The 23,049-nt window shown below is 39.3% G+C and overlaps 2 protein-coding genes across 4 annotated transcripts; one reads left to right on the plus strand and one right to left on the minus strand.

The window, feature by feature from the left end:
* Window positions 1-124: 124 nt before the first annotated feature.
* Window positions 125-9,211, minus strand: LOC144052645 (cytosolic sulfotransferase 3-like). 2 transcript variants are annotated; one of them, XM_077566916.1, is made up of 8 exons: window positions 9,077-9,211; window positions 6,184-6,330; window positions 5,403-5,531; window positions 4,174-4,274; window positions 3,968-4,094; window positions 3,803-3,900; window positions 996-1,170; window positions 125-922 (listed from the first exon to the last, which is right to left on the minus strand). In XM_077566916.1, the coding sequence occupies exons 2-8, from the start codon at window positions 6,320-6,322 to the stop codon at window positions 810-812; spliced, it is 882 nt and encodes a 293-aa protein (XP_077423042.1). In that variant the 5' UTR covers window positions 6,323-6,330; window positions 9,077-9,211; the 3' UTR covers window positions 125-809. The 2 variants fall into 2 exon arrangements, with proteins under 2 accessions (XP_077423042.1, XP_077423036.1); XM_077566910.1 differs by lacking the exon at window positions 9,077-9,211 and adding an exon at window positions 7,068-7,092.
* A 1,815-nt stretch (window positions 9,212-11,026) lies between these two features.
* On the plus strand, window positions 11,027-21,298 carry wdr46 (WD repeat domain 46). Of its 2 annotated transcripts, none has more exons than XM_077573926.1 (14): window positions 11,027-11,137; window positions 11,532-11,684; window positions 12,002-12,085; window positions 12,170-12,282; window positions 12,350-12,437; window positions 12,639-12,700; window positions 15,000-15,104; window positions 15,247-15,397; window positions 16,105-16,340; window positions 17,000-17,153; window positions 19,058-19,205; window positions 19,805-19,995; window positions 20,744-20,857; window positions 20,948-21,298. In XM_077573926.1, exons 1-14 carry the CDS (start codon window positions 11,081-11,083, stop codon window positions 21,065-21,067), a joined length of 1,776 nt encoding a protein of 591 aa, XP_077430052.1. In that variant the 5' UTR covers window positions 11,027-11,080; the 3' UTR covers window positions 21,068-21,298. The 2 variants fall into 2 exon arrangements, with proteins under 2 accessions (XP_077430052.1, XP_077430045.1); XM_077573919.1 differs by lacking the exon at window positions 11,027-11,137 and adding an exon at window positions 11,152-11,422.
* Window positions 21,299-23,049: the final 1,751 nt, after the last annotated feature.

Here is a 23,049-nt window from a genome sequence, read left to right on the forward strand (position 1 = left end):
TTCAGAATGTTTCTTACTGTTTAGGTCGTTCGTCCACACGATGGCGCGGTTTCGGAGCTTGAAAGCGATCACTTTTGAAAGCGGGCTCCAGAGTGGAAGTTCTGTAGATTGCAATCAAGTTTTTGTGTCCGTCTTCTTCGTTGATTCTTCTCCTAACGCTTTGCGTTAACTCCCTACAGCGCCACTCCAGGCTTGGCATATACATTACAGCCGTCCTCTGCGTCTTCTTTTGGACACACGCAAGTCTTGAAATGCTTGTGCGTGTACGAGATTTGTTTGAGGAACCAAGCCGGCTTTGCTTCCGTCTGGACGGGACCTGAGTCTGCTCACAATAAAAGGCAGAAAGGTGCAGTCTTGTTTTATTAGGAAGGGGGATTGCGGGGAGGGGGGGCTTCCAGAGTGACATTTTATTGTAGGCAGTCTAAGGCACACCTGTACACTAATCATTATCTTGATATGGCACACCTGTGAGGTGGGCTGGATTATCTCGGCAAAGGAGAAGTGCTCACCATCACAGTTTTAGACAGGTTTGAAAAACAATATTTGAGGGAAATGCTGATATTGTGTATGTGGAAGAAGTTTTAGATCTTTGAGTTGATCTCATCAAAACTGGGAGCAAAAACAAGTGTTGCTTTTATGTTTTTGTTGAGTGTGGCTAAATGACTGTTGGTTCTGTTGAACAGTGAATTCATTTCTATAATCAAATGAAGGAAGACAAGAAGGACATCTTTAAACGGCTTGCTGGTGCAGTTAGACGAGATACCAACAGGCTAGAAAGAAGAACCGGTTTGTTTGATCATCTTAAGCTTTTAAAGTTCCGTGCGAAAGTGCAGTCCAGCGGATTGTATTTGCTGCTTGTAGTGCTCGTCACAGTGTTGACTCTGAGCCACGGTGAAGTGATTCTTCCAGTCACCAACTTTCCCTTTCAAAAGGCAGAGAGATCAATTCAGACCACATTGCAACTGATCAGCAAGCACGGCCATCTTGTTCTGTACCTTTTCTCATGAAAGGCGACACCTTCAGATTCATTAAGGGGCCATTGGTGAAGTTGGTCAGATTGTTGTCTTTCATGTTGTCAAATTTCACAGCAGTCATGATGCTTTCCTTCTGCTCGGCCGAGAGGGACACGCCAAGGAAGCCGCACAGCTCGTCCGTCTCACGTCCCAAGTTCTACACACGTGTAAGCCTCGGTCAGACCCAAATCACAACATGCACTGCACGCTCCAAAATGTCGATTCAAAGGTTCTTTTCTCTTAACTCTTTGACTGCCAGACATTTTCAGAAAAAGGATGCCGTGGGTGCCAGCCGATTTTAAGCATTTTGACTGATCTTTCAAGGTCCACAGAAAATTATGTGTTTGGACTATGGAAACACACATACTACCAAATGAAAGATTGGACTCTCATCTTTCATCAGAAAAAAAAGTTTGTTTCTACCTTATTCCGTTTTTCAGTAATCAACAATACAAAATGGTTAGTTTCACCTCTGTTTTGAAAAAAAAAAAAAAAACGCATTTTAACGTCTTTGGCACTCCTCCATAGGATTTTACTAAACGTTATTTAACGTTTTTGGCAGTCAAAGAGTTAATATCGCCAATTGTTTTCATTTTTGGTTTGGGTATCTTTCGTCCAGATTCTTTTTCGGCCTAAGCAAGCAGCCATTGCTGTAAGTCGGCAGTTGCTTGGTATAGTTTGTGGCAACTTGTATGTGGGGTGAATGTGATCATTTAAAATATGACAAATATTGATAGCAGCAAACACAGCGCAATCATATTTCATAAAAGTTCACAAAATGAAAGTGTAAAGACCCCGTAAAGTGAACTCAGATATTTGTTTCTTAAAGGGGAAGTCAATCCCCCCAAATTCTTTTTTGGACAATATGTTCTATGCAGCCCCACTGATCTTAATTATGGTATTCTGGTTAATATTGCGTTAGTAGATTATGAGTTAAGCAGCAAAATCCAGTCGTTTTTATCTATTTCAGGGGGCGGCCATTTTGCCGCTTGCTGTCAACTGATGAATCGATTGGTCGTTGCCTGAGCCACTGTGATGTCATCTTCAGTCGACAGCAAGTGGCAAAATGGCCGCCCCCTGAGATGGATAAAAACGGCTCCAATTTGCTGCATAACTCATATTCCAAAAATGTCATATTAATCAGAATGTCATGTTTAGACTAGTGAGGTCACACATAACATATTATTGTCTAGAAATGTTCACGGATGACTTCCACTTTAATATATTGAACATAATGAAAATAGCTCAAATAATGTGCAAAGACTGAGACGTATATGTTACTTATAACATGAAACTGTTTCCCGCCATTTCAGGTTTCCAAAGATTTAAAACATGTGCAGTGATGCACCTGGACATCCAGTGTGCACTGCCCCTCCCCCACTGTGTAAGAACTTGCGCGACTTCATTCACATCAGCAATTATCCGGTGCAATGAGGACATGCTGCAATCTAGCTGTTGGCCTTGTTCCTTTAGAGCGCCCCATTGACAGCATGTCACAGTAAGACAGAAGAGTGAAGAGGGGGGGGGGGGATTTTTTCATTTTCCTGAATCCGACATGACATCCTACGACGGCGTATCAGGGCCAAGTATAAATGTAGATTTTTTTTCTAGAGGGCGGGGGTAATATTCCGAGATTATTTTTTCATGGTGTTCCACAGGGTTCTATTTTGGGACCCCCAGCTGTGTTCATTGTATATTTGCTGCCCCTTGGGCGACCTACATCGTGCTAAGTAAAAAGGACTCTTTCTCCTTAACGCCACTTTTGTGCTGTCTGAAGGAAATCAAGGCCTGGATCGTACTGAACTTCTTGAATATTCAATGAAAAGAAAACAGAAGTTATGGTGTTTGGTCCCAGTCGCTTTTGTCCATCCCACCCTGTCTTTTCTAAAGCCAACAGTCTCAAAATTGGATTTTAAATTGGACCATCAAATTGGTGCTGTTGTTAAATCCAGCTTTTTATTTAGGCACCTTCTCCTTTAACAACAACACCAAGAACCTCAACTCTGAGAAATCTCAGCTAGACGACTGTAATGCACTTTATTTTGGAGTCAGCCAGTCTTCCCTCAAACGTCCCCAGTTGTCTGAACTGGAGCTCAGAGGCGAGAGCACTTAACTCCAATTCTGGCCTCACTTCAATGCCTCCCTGCACATTTTACAGTTCATTTTATCTCTTTGACTGCCAGACGTTTTCAGAAAAGGGATGCCGTGGGTGCCAGCCGATTTTAAGCATTTTGACTGATCTTTCAAGGTCCATAGAAAATTATGTGTTTTGACTATGGAAACACACATACTGCCAAAACAAGATTGGACTCTCATCTTCCATCAGAAAAAAAAGTTTGTTTCTACTTTATTCCGTTTTTGAGTAATCAACAATAGAAAATGGTTAGTTTCACCTGTTTTGAAAAAACGTCTTTTAACGTCTTTGGCACTCCATAGGATTTTACGAAACGTTATTTAACGTTTTTGGCAGTCAAAGAGTTAAGGTTCTTTTATTTTGGAATTTGAAATGGTCTTGGGACACCTAAGCTCTCTGAGCTCCTTCACCCTTACACACCTTCGGGGCTCAGGTCAGTGGACCAGATCTACTGAAGGCCAGGGTTGCTGCTACTCAACAGTTGGAGATGAGCTCGTTTACCTGCGTACAGCACTTTGTGTGCAACAATGTTTGTTTTAAAAGTGCTCTATGACTCAATTTGAGTTTGAGTTGAGTTTTCACTCTACAGGGACTTTCAAATTGAACTCAGACGTTGCGTGCACTTCAGCAAGTAAACAACGTGCTAAAATTTTACCTCAGAAAGATCTTCATAGAAAATGTAATGCAGATTCGGATAGGTTTGCTTCTTCTCCCACCAGCCGACCACATGCTCATGCCAAGCTCCGTACGCCACTGAAGCCACAAAAGAGCACATTCATGAAGGATGGACAAAAATACACTTTGACACTTTTGACCTCACTTTTCCCCTGCATGAATCTTTGTAGAAAGCCATTCCAATCTCCCGGATCAGGGTGGGCGCTGCTCATGTGGCTGAAGTGGAAGTGGGACACTGCAACGTCCTTCGGGTTGCGAGCCACGTAGATGATCTGCACGGAAAAGAAAGCTGCAACTGCGGCACTTTTCTTCAGCTGCCACAGTTGTATGTAGACGTGGCCCACTTTTTACCTTACAGTTTTGCTCCCAAAATGTCTCTGGTACAAACTGGACTGGCAGATGAGTTTTAATGAGACGAGGAGTGATAGTGAGTTGATCTATCAAGTCTTTTCCTTCAGGAACAACAGAACAAACGAGTCATTCACACTGTAGGGCCCGACCGATTAATCGGCGGCCGATTATCATTGGCCGATTATTGCCCTTCAATTACCGGCCAATTGGGCCAAATGGCCGATTATTTTCCCCTTAAAACATTATCATCAAAGAAAACCGAAGTTTCCGACCCTGTGAAAGTACCCTGAATGCACCATTTTGCTTGCATAGCGTATGTTATTCTGTTGTCCCTCAGCGTCCTTTAAACTGTTTAATGATGACACAACGAGGCTGTTTTTGGACTCAGACGCAGAGGAAGAGGTGGAGGGTAAAGCAGCTTTTAATTAACAAAACAAAAGCTCTTCAATGAGAGGGAAAAAATAAAGACTATACAAACATTAACTGAAAGCGCTCCAAAAGGGAGGCAGTTCAAAACTACATTCAAAAACAAAAATCACTCTATGACTAAACAAAACTAAGCTATACAAAATTACAAACAAAGGTTCTCTCACGAGACAAGGCAATAAAGGCAACAAGGAAATTGGGTATCAAGGCTGTGGTCTATGGCAGGCTTCAGTGGCTCAAACGAAAACACTTCGGCACAAGACAGGGTAAACGCAGACTATTTAACACATGAGGGTAATGGGGAACAGGTGGAAACAATCAGGGATCAGGGTTGACACAGACACCACACGAGGAAGGGCAAGTGACCTGAAACGAGAGGAGTCAGACTTTTCACAATAAAACAGGAAATGACAAGACACCCTCACCGCGGTGTGACAAATGACATCCCAGTTGGAATTAAGACACGACAATAAGAATAACCACCACTGTATATTTAAATACAAAACATGCTTTGTTTTTAAAACATCGCTAGCCTAGCGCTCATGCTAAAAGTGAAGGGAGGATCCCATTCAAATCGATGCTAACAGGAAGTTGCATTAAATACATATTTTTAATAATCCGCAGATTAATCGTCAATCTGTGTTTTTTTATTGCCAAAAATCGGCATCGGCCTCAAAAAATGCATATTGGTCGGGCCCTAATCCACAGCGAAAAGCTATGATAGAAGGTCGACTGTATCTAATCTTATCTACAGCATTTAATCTATCTGTGACACATATGACCATTTTTATTTTTTATTGTACCTTTGGGATGACCTGGGACGCTTTGCTCCAGATATGGTACTCTCAAAAAGAGAGGGAGGGATGTCTCTTTCTCTGGATGCGTTTTCCCAAAGTATATTCGATCCAGGAGGTAACAGGCCCATGTGGTTCCTGAGGTCACAACAAAAGTAGACAATAAGATATTTTGCAGAGGCAAACTGTTATGGTTGTGCTTTTCATTGCGTTGTTTTTGGGTTTTTTTCAGTCTCTGATTGAGTAGAAGGGCGTGTCCTCCTGCGCCGCACCCTTTTCTCATTCACAAATTAACGCTTTATTGGGACTGGAACTGGACTGGTATTGACCCTGCTACGTCCTCGCCCAAGAGCTTTATTTTGACTTTTGTGTTTCTCATGTAAGTCTTTTGACACGTAGTTTTATGTTGTTGTTTCCTCAGCTTTACGCTTGAGTGATTAGTACGCACGTGTTGTTCTTCCCACGTCGCTTTTAGTTCATCCGCTTTGTATTGCTCGTTTTGTTTTTTCTTATTCGCATTGTGCGATTCTACAGCCCTTCGGGTGTATTTTTGTTACTTTATTTTCCTTGCATACTTTGAAAGCGACTTTTGTTAACTGTTTTTCCTCCTGGCTTCGTCCAGCGCTTTGTGCTGTAGAATTCCGTTGTGTACTATTAAATTTGTCAAGCCACACTCTTTGTGTGTCTGCGTTTGTGGGATCCACTATCCAGTTATTACAAAAATCATTACACAAACAAAATTGTTTCCTCGACCAATGAAATTATGAGAAATTCATACACATGTGCTTACCTGATTTCGGATATGTTGCTATAACGATGTCATCTGGTTTGGCCTTGAAGTTCTTTACGTTTTCCCAGTTGTCAGTGTTGAATTTTGTCATTAACACACCTTGGAAGTCAAACAGTTGTGGTCGAGGTGGCGCCTCCATCTGTTCTTCTGTTTCAATGCATAATTGAATAATGATTCTTGTGAGAACAGGCTAATAAAGCAATCCTTCTCAACCACTGCATGGTGACTGGTGAGAGATCGTTAGGTGCATTGATCACATGTCCAGTTTTTCACATTTTATTTTCACGACAATTGTGATTTATTTAGTAATAATGTCTCTTTGCTCATCTAACACGACAGTGATATATAGTGACAAGCAGAACAATGAAATTCTCTTTCTTTCTGTCTCTTTGACTGAAGGACAGGTGTAATTAACCTGTTTATCTACCCGTCGTTATTCCCACAGCAGAATAATAAATTCCTAGGCGGAATTTCTGGCTGTACAGTAAAGTTCTTTTCTTCTTTTTCTTCTTCTTTTGTTTATTTAACATAGAATACACTTGGCAATTTGACATAAATAATTGGATTAAATCTGACTTTTTGGATTCATGCCACCACTTGTTATTCTTAGGCTAATTCTTTTTTTAGGTTTAATAGTTCTCAAATGATCACAGAAACTTGGCATTCATTACCATTGTATCATGTGCAGTTATTTACATTCGACTGATTTTTTTTCCTGGAACCTATATTACGTATATCCCAAACTGACCAGATACCATCAAGTCATGTTAAAAACTTGAATGGCGGGGCACCCAATATACCAGTAAAACCACCACTAAAAATAAATATTGTAAAATACAATCAATATTTTACATTAAAGAATAAAAAAGCATGGAGCCACTCACACTGAGCTACAGATCCTTCAAGGTGTAGGTACAAAGTAGAAGTGCTCTTCAAGCAACCAAGAGCATGCTAAGAGCAGTAATTAGATTTGTCACGTCACACGTTTTTCCCTGGTTAGAATGTTGTAAAAACCAGTTCATGCAAAGCCATAAAGCTAAGCTATACACTTTTTTAAAAACAGATGAATTGTGCTCCAACTAAGTAAATAAACAAAATTCATGTGACTACAAGTCATCTATTTTCATAAAGCAGCACTGTCTAAAAAAAAAGAAGAAAAAATGACAATTTAAGTCTGGCTGCCTCGTGGCTGTCGTTACCTTTCCAACTGCACCGTACCTCTGGGCTATTTTTGAAAAAAATAATTGTCATTTGTCACTCTATAATATTGTACTTTACTAACCAGCAGCTCTCCTGCTCGTCCAGGGGAAATGCCGCTAACGTGCGAGCTCATGTTCATCTTCATAAATCTCTTTAATGTCTGCAGCCGGCCTCGCTTCAAAGATGGGTGGGCTCTTGTGGCTCGCAGCTATTTTCAAAGTATTCGGTGCACCTTGGATTTGTGAAAAAAAAGGGACACTGACAAGATTTGGAGTTCCTTGAACGGCACTAATTTTAACGCGCAATTAATGACTGCTCCTTACTTGGAAAGCCTGTACTGGGGGAATTCCAGTCCCACCAAAGCAGAAACGTCCACGTCAAAATTTAGCAGTAATAAATTGAATAATAATGCATATATTTGTGGAGACTGGGGTCAAGTTGTATTTTACAATTTTTAAAATGTGCAGAATTTCACAAGTTACTTGTTGACGGAGTCCAACCCTAGACACGCTTGGGAACGCCCCCTCTCATATGAATAACATTTCATGATGCATGTCATGCTGAAAGCCTCTGCAGCATGAAATAAATAAATATGAGAGCAGAGCCTTTTTACTTGTTGATTTATATTCAAATCTATTTATATATTATTTTTGTATTTATTTCCACATTTCTTTTGATATTTTTTATTTTCTGAGTTGTTTTTATTTTTGTATTTCTCTTTCATTTTATTTATTTATGTATATATATATATATATATATATATATATATATATATATATATATATATATATATTTTTTTTACATTTACATTTATTTTTTGTATTTAAATTTTTAAGTATATTTTATATCCGTTTTTAGTTCCACGTATTTATTTTATTTTATTTTTTACTATTTTGCCATTTTTGGACCTCCAAAGCTGCATGTCTCAGCCTCTAATGCAATGCATGTCCCTCATCACAAAACAAACTGAACTTAGTGGAATATTCAGCTTGTTGCACACACTGCAAAGTGCAAACAAGGCGTACACAAACAAACCACCCTGTGTCAATATAGGCAACATACCCCCTTGATAACATTTTTTGTTTAAATTTATGTCGAAATGTGACGTCTGAAAATCTCCCGCTGTGTTTCTCTCTGCACTCTTTCATTGTGACCTCCCTGGCTTCCGTGAGTGGCAGGACAGAAATTACCGTAATAACAGTACTTTTTCTGTAAGGTATTAGCTTTCAGACACTGTTGGTAATTTTCAGATAGGACAAATGGTGCCAGAATTACGGTAATCCAAAGTGCACCTACGAAAACGTGACAAAGTGTTCCACAGTAGTAAAGGGGACATTTTTAGACTACAGAATGAAGGAAATCAAATTAGCTTTTGGCATTTTTCCCGGAACATTTTGTGTCTCGGGAGAGATTGTTATTTTCCCGGGGTAGCTGGTTAAAAAAAAAGAGAAGAATTCTGGGAAAAACGCGACGGGGGGCAAATCTAGCAGTGAGCTCATTGGAGCTGCAACGATGAATGGCTGAATCCGAAGCTCAGCGGCTACATGCCACAAACGCTCCAAGTGCGCATGCACAGCTAGGAACGAGCACGCAAGTCATTACGGCAGATTGATTGACAGGATCGAAAAACAATCATTAAGACGATCCACCCGGAAGGCACAGGGACAAAAAAAAAAAAAATCCTTGAATCCACCTTCTAATGCTGTTCCGCCTCCCAGTGCCGAAGGCCGTGAGATCGAGTCCGGGCTTGGGCCTTTCTGGGTGGAGTTTGCATGTTCTCCCCGTGCCTGCGTAGGTTTTCTCCGGCTTCTCTGGTTTTCTCCCACATTCCAAAGACATGAGTGGCAGGTTAATTGAATGCTCTTAATTGTCCCTGGGTGTGAATGGTTGTTTATTTGTGTGTGTCATGGATTGGCTGGCAGCCAGTTTGTGGTGTACCCCGCCTAGTGCCCAAAGACAGCTGGGATAGGCTCTAGCAACACCCCCCCCCCCTCCCAACACCCATTATCCATATTATAATACTATATATATATCATAATACACAGTTCCCCGAGTGTTTCATGGATTTTTAATTCCCCTCTAACAACTTTCCTGGCAGATGAATATGCACTCTGGCAGGTAAGAGCTTGATTGCCTGCGGGTTGAGTAGAAGTACCTGTGGCGAAAGCCAAACTGTGGCAGGGTTTTTACTTCCCGGACCTGGATTTGCCATCTCAAGTTCTGGTCTTGATGTTCTTTTGTGGTGAGAGATGTACAGCATATCGCGGTTGCACTGAAGATCATTGAAAGACAGAAACATAGGCATGATACATCCTTACAGACATTAAAGTTTTTTTTTTTTTTTTAAACAAAACTACTCCTAACAACATTGTTTCTCATTCAAGTGTCCGAGAGGAGTCACTTTACTATAGAGTCTATAGCAACAACATAAGCGTCTAATCTTTACAAATATTCTCAGATGCAAAGGTTTGTTTGTTTTTTGCACATAGGAGAGAAAGTAGAGCATTTCCAATTATACTTTCTGTGGTTCCTTTCCTTATAAGAACTTCCTTTACGGGAGTTGTTGGAAAAGAAAAAAAACTCTCTCACGAATAGCTAATTAAAGACAGACTAGCAGTCGATCAAGATTCCTAAACTATTAATTTTTGTTGTCGCTTCAAGTAGGTCACGGTTACAATTGTTTGGATGGCACACATTTAGTCACATTTGATCCCCTCTGGCACTTGGGTCACACAAACGATCAAGAAAAAAAGGAAGGCGGCTCACAATGTTAATAGGCACATAATGCATGACAAGAATAGAGTATAGGATGAACTACTTTTCCGTATTCTGTTCTCTAATGAAAATTGTCCATGTAAAATACATAACAGTGTTCTACAATTTATAGTCAGGAAAATAAAAAATATTATTTCTTAATACAGTTTTCCTGCTTTTAATTGTCAGTCAAAATGCTATTCCTTTTTATAGCCCTTCTTCTTTTTTTCTTTTTTCTTTTTTTTACTGCATATCAGATTTTTAACCAAAGTTGATTGCTGTGCTACAGTTCAAAGCGCTATATAAAGCTACTTACCATTCAAATCGTCTGAAGCATGTTTTAAACATTGTTGTGGTACACATTATTATTATTATTATTATTATTATTATTATTATTATTATTATTATTATTATTATTATTATTATGGGCTTTTGCACAGCTTGACTACTTTCTGAATTTAACACCACTCCTTTGTTTCTTGTCTTTCATGAGTGGACAAACTGATTAATCCATCCAGGTGTGCTCACCACTCACCGATTCGTGAGGATTATTTTAATTTCAAAATGTGATGAAATGACGTTTGACTGCTATAAAAAAATCTGCCTGGTTTGGTTTGTAGAGTAGTCACATACTCTCAGGCAAGAGCAATACAAGCCGCCATTTGTTTTCACCGTATGCATTTGCATTTCATTGCAATTGGCAAATATCAGAAATACCCAGGAAGTGGGCCGGTCTGTCAATGATTCCCAGGCCACTTTTTCTCACCGGAAATATCAGAAATCGAAACTGAATTGCCCATACATTTTAAATTATTGGACAGTATTTCTTTTGGAAGCGTATGAAAATCGCCAATGTAGGGGGCGCTGTCAATCTCGCATTGGCCTTTGCCATCGCGGAAGTGACGTCATTAAGCTAAAGCGGGGTGGCCGGTACACAACAAAGATGGCGGCGGCCGCTGTGGAAACAACGAAAGGTTCGCACGTGGGGAAAAAGAAAAAGGTAAACGATTATAAGGACGATAGCACACAGCTGCAATTGTGTCAGTCCTTGAACCACGTCGGGCGGACAAGACGGAAAACACGATTACTTATAAAGGAGAGGAATACCGTGACATTGAGTTGCTTTATCGCGTGCTAACAGAGTGAACTCGTCTTCTGTCTTTCAATTGGTTACACTAACAGAGTGGCTCTTAGTAAAGCTTAAAAAATGCCTGCTTCTATAATCGCAACTGAACTGCTCTTAGAAATCGTTTCGCCACTCGGTTTGGACATACCAACCATGAGGGTGAGAGTTTAAACATCTTCTCAACCGAGCAGTCTCGTTGCGATCGAGTCAATGCCCAGAGAAAGTCTGCTGCTTAACTCACCAGTACTTGTGACTTTTTTTCTGGCAGCCTCCAGCTCGTTACTGGCACGAGAAGAAGGATGAAAACGGCGATGGGAAACTGGCTGCTGATGCCGATGCACAGCCACAGAAACGTGAAACGTCAGAAAAGAAGAGGAAGAAACAAAACATCAATGGACTAGAAAAACAATTTATATCTAAGGTAAGACAAGTGTCAAATCTTGAGTAATTGTGCAGTGGTGTGCCACATTAACATTTTCATATTATAGATCGAACACAGTGAGATTAACAAATACGAGAACATAACAGACAGTTAATATTCAAGATTTGGTGCTCCTATCAGTATTCCAACATTTTTAAAAAGACATGACTAGCGAGAAACAGAATTTCATCTGCAGATAGTCTGTAAAAAATGCTTCTGTGGTCAAAAACTATCCAAGTTAGTAATTTGTGCACTGTGTAAACCTTCCTCTTGATCGGCTTCACTTTTGTCTGACCCAATTATTGGCACTCCCTCAGAAACGGGATATTTTCCCAGGACCTGCCACTATTCCAGAAGCCAAGCTACAGAAGTTCACAAGGAAAGGAAAAGTGAAAGGACGGGTCAGCAATTTGAGATTTATGTTCAGTATATCAATTTAGCTTCTGGTCATAGTACGACACTTTTTTTTTTTTTTTTTTTTTCAGATTAAGGGTCACCACGTAAAGCTGAGAGTAGCCATTGCTCGTTCAAATGAAGCCTCGAAAATGGCCCAAAAACAAGCTGCCCGCTTTGACCTTCTACTCCCAGAGGAAGCGGGGTAAAATATTCATGGCTTGGAGAGATTGCTTAAATTTTTTTATAACTTCATTTGATGGCTTGCTCAGGTTTCTAGAAGGAGATGAAGATGAGGATACGTGTACGATCTCACAGGAAGATATCGCAGATGCTGTGGATCTAACGTCTGGGACCAAGGTGAGCAACACTACCTCGTCTCGTACTGTTGACTCGTGGTTAACTGTTGCAATTGTGGAATTTCGGTTTGATATATTGTAGTTTATGAGTACCATTCGTTATTTACCATGACAACTGTTCCTGTTTAATTTGAAATAGGTACAGAAACTGTTTTCATTATTGTCATTGACACATTTTTCTTTTCTTCTACGATGTCCTCAGTATTTTGACCTGAATTTGTCTCAATTTGGACCATACCATCTGGATTACAGCAAGACTGGACGGTCAGTGACCTGCATTGATTGGATTGATGTTATTGATTAAGAGTGTCAATTAATTATCAAGCCACTTTCTTTTAAGGCTGTTCAACTAATCAAAATACAATTACAATTTCAATTATTACACTCCACAATTACAAAATTGGCATAATCGTAAACAAAAATAAAATATTATCAATAATAATTTTGAGTTGTTTAAATTTATATATTTGCACCTTTTTTATTTTAAAATTACAAATTTAATACATCTGGTCCAAAATAGGGGTGTTAAAAAAAAAACGATCCGGCAATATATTGCGATATTACAGCGCGCAATTCTCGAAATGATTCGATATGCGGCCGAATTGATTTTTAAACAACCATTTTGTATGGGAATATTCAACAAAACTTCTTACTTAGGGTTAGGATTCACACATTAAGCATGGAAGAATGTTATATTAATGGACCATTAAGCCATAATATTTGACTTCAGTGCTGTTCAAGCATGAAACAGACTGCAACCTGTTTGTTAAATGCAGTGGCTCAGTTAGAAGCCAGAATTCTCAGATAAATAAATACATTTTCATACAAATCTTACAGTGTACATACTGTATACAAGTTAACTGATTAGTATTTTCAAAATTTTAGTTTAAAAAATTTCAATAATCAATTTATAGTTTCGTATCGGGATTAATCGGTATCGAATCATGACCTATGAATCGTGATATGAATTGATTTGCCAGGTACTAGGCAATTCACACCCCTAGTCCAAAAGGAACTTGCATAATTATAGTGTATCAAAGAAATTTATTTGTCTTAATATTTTTTACATTCAAACATTTTCTTGTTTTGCACCAAAAAACAAATGATTGTCATAATCGTGCTTGCAATTATTACCAAATTAGTTGTGATTAATATTTTCTTTTTTTTTTTCTACAGGAGAGCTCAGTATTGTTCATTCGATTTGACATCATCATTGCTCTCCTTTTTTTTTTTTAAATCCAACAAATCAATTAAAAAAAAAAATTAATAAATGTTTTTTTTTATATATACATATATATATATATACACATATACACACACACATATATATATATATATATATATATATATATATATACCCTTTTTTTTGTATGTGGGTGAGTATGTGTATGTGTGTGTGTGTGCGTGTGCGTGCGTGCGTGCGAGCGTGTGTGTATTCATCAGTTCACCTAAAGCCCATTAAAAAAAAATCCCATACTAATAATATAATATAATAATAAATTGCCAGATGCAGAAACATCAATGTAAGTTATCACGATGTAGTGGCTCTCGCTAACAGACAGAATTAAGTAACCGGAATTAGGTTAAAAAATTCTATATACGTAGACCATGTTTCTATAAATTTTGATATTTGGTTTTTATTTGAGGCAGATATTTTTTTCCATTAAAATGTGATTTATGAGGAGGTTAGACCATTGGTCGATATTCAGAGTTTGTTTATTTTTCCAGTTAACAAGAATTGTTTTTTTAGCGATAGTAAGGGCTACAAGTGTAGATTGAAATTGTTTATGTGGTAAGTCAGTTGTTGTTAGGTCACCTAGCAAACACAAGTTTGGAGATAAAGGTATCCTACAGTCCAAAATAGCGGAAAGTTTTTCTAAGACTTTAGTCCAGAAATACATAACCGGAGTACATAACCATAAAGCATGAACATAAGTGTCTGTAGTGTTTTGTAAGCATTGGAGACAAATGTCGGAGTCTGAGAGTCCCATTTTCTTCATCATATATTGAGTAATGTATGTTCTGTGAATAATTTTATATTGGATAAGTTGTAAATTTGTGTGTTTTGTCATTTTAAATGCGTTTTCACAAACTTGAATCCAAAAGTCAGGTTCCGGTGCTATAGACAAGTCAGTCTCCCATTTCGAGATGGGTAAAGACATTTTATCAGTATATGAAAGTAACTTATATATTTTTGAAAGTTTTTTTGTTGTTGTCGGAGAAAGCTTGTTAATATCTTTAGCTAAAACAGGCGGTTGGAGCGTACCCCGAAGTGTTGGAATTTTTTTCTTTATCATATTTTTAACTTGTAGATAATGTAAAAAATTTCCGTTTTCTATATTGTATTTTTGGAGCAAGGATGTATATGATATAAACATATTATCTGAGAAGATTAATATTTTCTTCATAATCGAGCAGCCCTCATTTCCTGCCAGGTGATACCCATTCAAATTAGTAAAAAAAAAAATAATTCAAGTAAAGTGGATGTTTGATAATTTTGGGGTGAGTATATGTGAACACATTTGTCTGGTGCTTATTTGTTTGCATCAATGTTTTGACATAGTCACCTGCTGCTGGGTGGGAGGAGAGGCCATGTCGCTTGTTTCGACTGGCAGTCCAAACAGCTGATGTGTGAGATAAACGTGATGGAGGCTATCAATGATGTTCGGTAAGCCTTCTGACTCGCACACCGCAAAACTCATTTGTACTCGTTTTACGGTAAACTTCGACTGGACGCCAATGCTGGTTTTGCATCCTTACTGAGTTTATTATATTTATAATCCACTCAAACATAATTGTGCGCTTTTCAGATGGCTTCACACTGAGCACATGTTTGCAGTGGCTCAGAAAAAGTGGCTGTACATCTACGACTCAAATGGAATTGAGCTTCACTGCATACGCAAGTTCAACGATGTCCTTCGCATGCAGTTTCTGCCCTATCACTTTTTGTTGGCCACCGCTGTAAGTTTATGATGTATTGCATCTTTGTGTCGGAAATAGTAACACAATAATCAGAAATTATACCAGGTACCAGCTGTCAAACTAATTTATAGCTACCAGCCAGGCACTCATTGGTAATACTAACAGCTAGCTGCTAGCCACTTACGTTGGAGACTTCTGCTGTATCATACAATGACGGTGTAACTAAGTAGCGGTTTCTTTGCGTCCTAAATTAACAATTGAATCCGAGTTTGAGATAGTGTTGTGTTGATGTTGGTCGCAACTACAATGTCATTCAAAACTTTAATCGATAAAGCCTAAACGTCTAAACGGGAAGTCAAGCTAGCTATCATGTCACAACGTTGGCAAACTTCAAAGTAAAAGTCTACTAAGGCTATTTACATTGCCGTCAATGTATTAGTGGGAAAACTTTATTTTGAAGTTGGCCTGAGTGTAGGCGGCGTGTTACGAGGAATATGTTTAAGCTTCCTTGACATGTCCGAGTGGTGTTCGCTTGTGAATGCGCACTTTGTTGTTTTGTTTTTACCAACCAATCCACTCTGATCCGAACCGACCACGTATCAATCAATCAATGGTCCGTTGCGCCACTATTAAATACACAAGGTGTTTTTCACAGACTGCAACTGGGTCTAAAGAATATCCCTCCATCACAAACTGGCATTTACTGCTTTTCAAAAATCTTTTGTGAGTAATTTCCCCTGTTTTAGAGCGCAACAGGTTTTCTGCAATATCTCGATGTATCCGTGGGAAAAGAGGTTGCCGCCATCTGCACCAAGAATCGCCGCCTCGACGTCATGTGCCAGAACCCGTACAACGCTGTTATCCATCTCGGCCACCACAACGGCACAGTCAGCCTCTGGTCGCCCAGTCAAAAAGAGCCCCTCGTCAAGATGCTCTGTCACCAGGCAGGAGTGCGCTCTATTGCCGTGGACAAAACAGGAACGTGAGTAAAACTGAAGACCGCTTGGAATGTTCTTGTGTGCGGTAGTGCTGGGCGATATGGCCCAAAAATAAAATCTCATTTTTTTTATTTTAGGATGATAACGATTTCAATCGTTTTGTATTTAATCACCCCAACAAATATTTGTTTAAAGGTTTCATTTATTAAAAAATAACTCCTGTGCAAAATTATCAGACAACAATAATTTATACTGATTCTAAATCAGTTTTAACATAAACTTAACACGCATAGTTAGAAAATGACAACTCACGATAACATCTGGATGTAACACAACATAAGAACATCAACTCTTAATAATCTAGAAGACTAAATGAAATTTCACGATTTAGCAAATTTTCATCTATTCGATTTTCAAAATGGCGATTAACTCATTTGCTGCCAAAAACATATTTATAAGTTTGTTTTTTTAAGGCTAGAGCATGCAGAAGCATTTGATGCAGCCTCTGACCCGAAGAGGTTGTTCAAAGCAATGGTAGTTATTACAAAAAACGGCCAACAGGTGGAAGCAGAGTATAAGATCAACCAGGGCCATGTTGCTAAAAGCTCTGAATGAGAATGAGTTTCTTAGCGTAACATGCCGAATTGTGACAAAATCTTCTCTGTATGGTCGGCAATTGTTGTCATGTTACGTATTTTGGCAGATATATGGTGACGTCCGGCATGGACAAAAAGCTGAAGGTGTTTGACGTCCGAACTTTCCAGCCCCTCAAGTCTTACTTCCTCCCTGCTGGAGCTTCCTGTTTGTCGCTGAGCCAGCGGGGGCTGCTGTCTGCAGCCACGGGGGATGTCGTCCAGGTCGGTCACCAACAAGCATTGGTTTTATTGTAATCTGTAGTCAACACGAAAGGTCTCATTTACCAATGGTGGAAGATGATCATCTAACCCGTGCCAGTTCATTTAGCACCCTCCAAGTCATCTTTCAAACCTGAGACAAATTGCGCTGGCTGACTTTGCCTTTCAGACATTCAAATCGAAGAGGCAAACCAGCACGCAAGTTGGGGTCAGTCAGCGTAGTGCAGGCAAAAAATGTTCTTCTTGTGCAATTATTGTTAAATTCATCAACGAAAACTAAACAAAAATATTTTCCTCAACACACATTTTTATTTATGCTCGTTTCCCTCCGCTTTTCTTTTGCAAATATGCGCCGCGAGATGACGTTGTAGTGACGGAAATTTGGGACACTAGGGAGTTTCAGGTGGGAATGTTGGTTTTGACGGACTGAACGGACGTAGTTTGCCTTGTTAGCTTCCCTCCCGCATGTAAGTGAAGTGTGTCGTTACATTGAGAGCTGATGTTGATAAAGCCATCTGAAATTGCAATCATGTTTTTTTCTTTAATTAATTATAAAAAGAATCGTGTTTTTTCGTCTCCCCAAACAAATCTTACTTTATCATCCGCTATTGATTGTGACTACAAACCTGCGTGTGACGTAGTATCGGTCATAACGTGCGACGTATATCCGGTCTTGTAGTCGCTTATTCGCAAAACCTGTTTCCATCGCCAAAATGTGCAATTTCCTTTTTTTTGATACGCTTCAAAAACCACCCCCTCCAAGCCTAAAAACGTTTTTGCGAATTTTGGGCGTTTTTTAATTTTTTTTTTTTAATTTCTGGCGTTTCCATTCATTTTTTGCAATTCTTGAAAATTCAAATAAAAATAGGTGGATGGAAACCCACCTATTGTCGTGTGGCACAGCCCCTTTCAAATCTGCAGCTAGCGAGTGCGACATGCACAAACACATGGGACAGACAGGAGGTGGATTCACGGTGAAAGATGGCAACAAAAAAAAGAGTAAATTATAGTTATAATGTAACATTAATCCAATGGCTATAACATTCCAACAATAATGTTAATCCGAACACTGACTAATGCTGGTTTATTTACTAGCTCTGTAGCATGGAGCCATAGTAGCCACTTGTTGATGTACTGTAATTCTTTGTGTCAAGTTGTTTTTCATCAAAATGATGTGAAATCGCTTTAGATCCAAAATGTTCAACATAATCTGCTGACACAAAAATATACAGGGGTAAAATGATTGTCCTGACTAAAATGTTGACAGGTTCTGTTCACTAAAACTAGACGAATAAAATTGTTTTCTTGGACTAAAATGCTAGATTTATAGTCGATTAAAAATGGACTCAATTAAAACAGGATGAGGTTGACTATGTTTAAAACTAACAAGCGTGATTGAAACTGGACTAAAATTGCGACTAAATTTAAAAATAGCTGAGAAAATTAACACTACATGCAATATTTAGTGCAACGTATCATCTATTCAAAAAGCAATTTTGAAGCCAAAGAATGATTCAATAGCGGACTTGGAGCCAGTCGCAAGAAGGAGTCATGCCGTATCGTCCATAAAAAATCCTTTCAATTCTGCATTTGGTGTTAGCCTCTTCCATATTTCTTTTCCTTGTTATGCACTCCCAATGTTTTTAATCCCAATGCTACATACACAAATTATCACCCAAAAAAAAGTTTTTTTTAAGGCCTTGATGGTGTCTCCAAAATTATCTCTGCAGGAGATTTATTGTCTGTAACTCAAACTACGCCGTAAGCGACCAGTACCGGTTGGAGAAGCCCGTTTTACAGCAACACATCATTTCTTACCAAATCGGACCCTAACTGCATTAAATGTGGAAACACTGTACTGTAAATCCATTTGTGGTTTCTTCTGACAATGTAAACATGGGTTGCAGGTGTACAGGGATGTGTGGAGAACTCCGGTGAAAAAACCCTACATGGCCCACAGAGCCTGGGCCGCCGCATGCGAGCTACGCTTTTGCCCCTTCGAGGATGTGCTCGGGGTCGGACACGGACAAGGCTTCACTAGCATGCTCGTACCAGGTCAGACCAGATTTGCCTCTATAAAATAGTGCCTTCAGATATGACTTTAGTTTCGTTTCGGGTTGACTTGTATCTCAAAGCACTGTTGTACTTGAATACTTAAAGTGGAAGTCAACCTTAAACATTTCTTGACAATAATTTGTTCTATGTGACCTCACTTGTCTAAGCATGAAATTCTGATGAATATTACATTTGTGGAATATGAGTTTGAAAGCAAAATCCAGCCTGTTTTTATCCATCTCAGGGGACAGCCATTTTGCCACTTGCCATCGACTAAAGATGGCATCACAGTTGCTCAAGGCAGGTGACGACCAATCACAGCTCACCTGTTTTCTGAAGCTCAGTTGTGATTGGTCGCACCTTGAGCAACTGTGATGTCATCTTCAGTCTACAGCAAGTGGCAAAATGGTCGCCCCCTGAGATGGATAAAAACGGCTGGATTTTGCTGTTCAAATCATATTCCACTAACGCAATATTAACCACAATTTAGACTAATGAAGCTGCATAATTGTCAAGAATTTTTGGGGGCGTTGACTTCCATTTTCAAAAGCTGATTGAAAGTGATTGTTCTTGTGTTTTGACCTCATTTTGAATCCCAGGGGCGGGTGAGCCGAACTTTGACGGCCTGGATTCAAACCCATACCGCAGTGCCAAACAGAGGCAGGAATGGGAAGTTAATGCCCTGCTGGACAAGATCCAGCCGGAACTTATCAGTCTGGACCCCAGTCATCTGGCAAAGGTTGATCTTGGCAACTTCCAGCAAAGGCACCAAGACAGAGTGCAAGCCCTGGTCAGTTTTCCGATGCGAGTCGTCCAAGTTGGAGATAGACCGATATGTTTTTTTCAGGGCAACCGATATTCATTTTCAGTAAAAGGGGGGCGGGGGTATATTGACGTCCATATTTTTTTTAAATACAGATGTCAATCTTGACTTTGTTGCAATGTCTCAAAATATTAATGCTTATTGAACAATTTTTTCAGACTTTTCAAAATCTAGAAGTTTTTTTTTTCTTAACTCGTTCACTGGCAGCCATTTTGACTGAAGCAACCCCTTTCCCTCCTGTCTGTTTTACTGGATTTTGTCTGATTTTGCAAAGCCCACAGAATATTGTGTTCTATCAAAACATGGAACCTACCAAACCTACTTTCATCAGGGAAAAAAGTATATTTCTTTTTCCGTTTTGCAGCAATTAGCATTAGAATATAGATAAGTTTCATCAGTATTCACAAATCTGTTTAAAACTGTGGGGAAAAGAGCTTTTTTGCAACATGGCCCTGGTTGATCGCTTATACTCTGCTGTCCCCTAATGACTTTTGAAATACTAAACTTTCACTTTTTTTTTTTTTAAGTCAAACAAAAACAAAATGTTCCGAAAGTTCCCAGAGTCAGCAGCATCACTTATAAAGTTGACCTTTTATTGTCCATCAGATTTTAGAAAAAACGCCGTTACTGCCAGTCGTCAAAATGCCCAATATCGCCGCTGATAGTTTAAAGTTTGAATGTACTCAATCTAAATGAAAACCCTTTTGTCTTCCAGGGCTTTGATCCTCTTGCCAAAGAAAAATTTGTCCCCAGGTTTAAGAAAAAAGGTCGCAGCTCAACGGGAAATGTGGAAAGGCGGAAGAGGCAAGTGGCTAACGTGGACCAGAGGGTAAGTGTGAACACCTGAAAACCAGTCGGCAATCAAACTGATCTGACGTCTTTGTGGTTGCATCATCGAGTCATTTCTTTCACCATCCAGGATGTAATAGTGAAAAGCATGGAAGACAAAATGAAGCTGAAGCGCGAGAGAAAAGCAAAGATAAAGAAGAAGGCGGAAATCACTGGCCAAATATCAGCTCTGGGCAGATTCCAAAAATAGAAGACGGGAGCCATTTTTCTATTAAAACACAGTGTGAAGCTCCCTCCCGTGGGAAAGCAAGACATGACACAAACCCGCAAGGAGGAAATGACAAAATGAACGCCACTCATCAGAAGTATGTGCAACTTGTTCATGCCTTAAGCACTTCCTGTCTGGGACATGCTGCTGATCTCGTTCATGTGCTTTTATAGTTCAACTATTTGTCCAATAAAAGGGGGAGTCAAACTTGAACATTCATTGACACTAATATGTTATATATGACATCACTAGTCTAAACATGACATTCTGTTTAATATTAAATTTTTGGAATATGAGTTTTGAAGCAAATTCTAGCTACCCATCTCAGGGGGCGGCCATTTTGCCACTTGGTGTCCACTGATGATATCACTTTTGCTCAGGGCTCAGGCAACCACCAATCAGAGGTCACCTGTTTTCTAAAGGTGCGCAGTGATTGGTTGTTACCTGAGAGCTGAGCAACTGTGATGTCATCTACAGTTGACAGCAAATGGCAAAATGGCCGCCCCCTGAGATGGATAAAAACGGCACATAAAAACTTGTATTCCACTAACACAGTATTAACCAGAATGCCGTATTTAGAGCAGTGGGGCTGCATAGAACATATTGTCAACAAAGAATTGGCTTGGCGTCTCCTTTACTTAGAAATTAAGTGAGTGTATACAGAATGACATTAAAAAGATGAACTGCTAAATGGAGGTTGACGTTAAATGCCTGATTGGCTCAAAAAGGAGCGTCGGTGTGACATGACAACCTCCATCCGCCAGGTGGTGTAGTTTTTTAATAAAAAAAAATGAAATAACTGTCAAAGCCAGTTGTAGGCCACAAGCACATTGGAATATAAATAAAGGAATCCACATATTGGATGATTATCAATTTTTTATGAAGTATTCAAAATGCAAACAAACTCAAAAATGTTACTCGGTGTAAGCAGCGTACTTTGACTTGGGCCGAACCGTTTTCAAACGTGGAGGGATAAACTCAAGTTGAGAATTGTGTAAAGATTCCAACTCCTTTATTGAGTATTACATTCATAGTATTTTCCTGAATGTATTTATTTTTTTGGGGTTGAGGATTGTAGCAGGGCAAGCTGCAAGTCTTGTCGGCTCGACCCTCAGTCAATATTTACCTTTAGAACTGCTTGGATTGCGACGGTAGGGACTCCGTGTGTCATGTCTCATGTTGTGTTATGCATTGCAATATTCTTATTTGTGCTTCCTGATAATAGCTTCTAAAGTTACAAATGAGCTCTTTACATTGGATGAAAAGCTAAAATCAGTCTACCCTTAATTCAACATATTTGTCCCCATAAAATTTCATTTCCCAAGAAGCATTCTGCTTCTATCATTCCGATTTGACAACCCGTGTTGTAAAAAAAAAATAATATGCTACACTAAAAGTGCTCGGTACATAGAATGGTAACAAATGAGTGCATTTGTGTCCCGGTTCTACAGTGGACATTCCAATATTCTAAAATATTAAATAAAATGCTAGAGTGGGTTAACGAACATTTCTGACATTTCCTCTCGCACCTGTGCAGCGCCGTCCGTCCTTGGAAGTACATGACCGATTACGCAGCCCACATTCCTCTCCTCACTATTTAGTCTACAGTTGTTTTGTCATGTTAACTTTAAGAATCCCTCAGAATTTCATCTTGTATAAGCTTATTGCTGTAAAAGTTTTTCAATCTCGTTATAGAAAATCTTCCCCCAAAAAAAGGCCGCCTCCTCCACAACCCGTCTTCGGATTTTCTCATTGTCTGGTTTTAATTTGAAGCTTTACCTTTTTGAAAGTCGCTATTGTATATACGTTCACGTCTTGCAAGAACGCCGCCAGCATACGTTGGTTGGGATCACAGGGATGTGATTTTTCCGCTAATTCGCGGAATTCCGCTTTTTTTATCTCCCACCCGCCCCGCCCCCGCCAAAAAAAAATTTTTTTTTTTTTTTTTTTTTTTTAAGTAGTTC

The sequence above is a fragment of the Vanacampus margaritifer genome, chromosome 1 (genome assembly GCF_051991255.1).
Source record: "Vanacampus margaritifer isolate UIUO_Vmar chromosome 1, RoL_Vmar_1.0, whole genome shotgun sequence".
NCBI lineage: Eukaryota > Metazoa > Chordata > Actinopteri > Syngnathiformes > Syngnathidae > Vanacampus > Vanacampus margaritifer.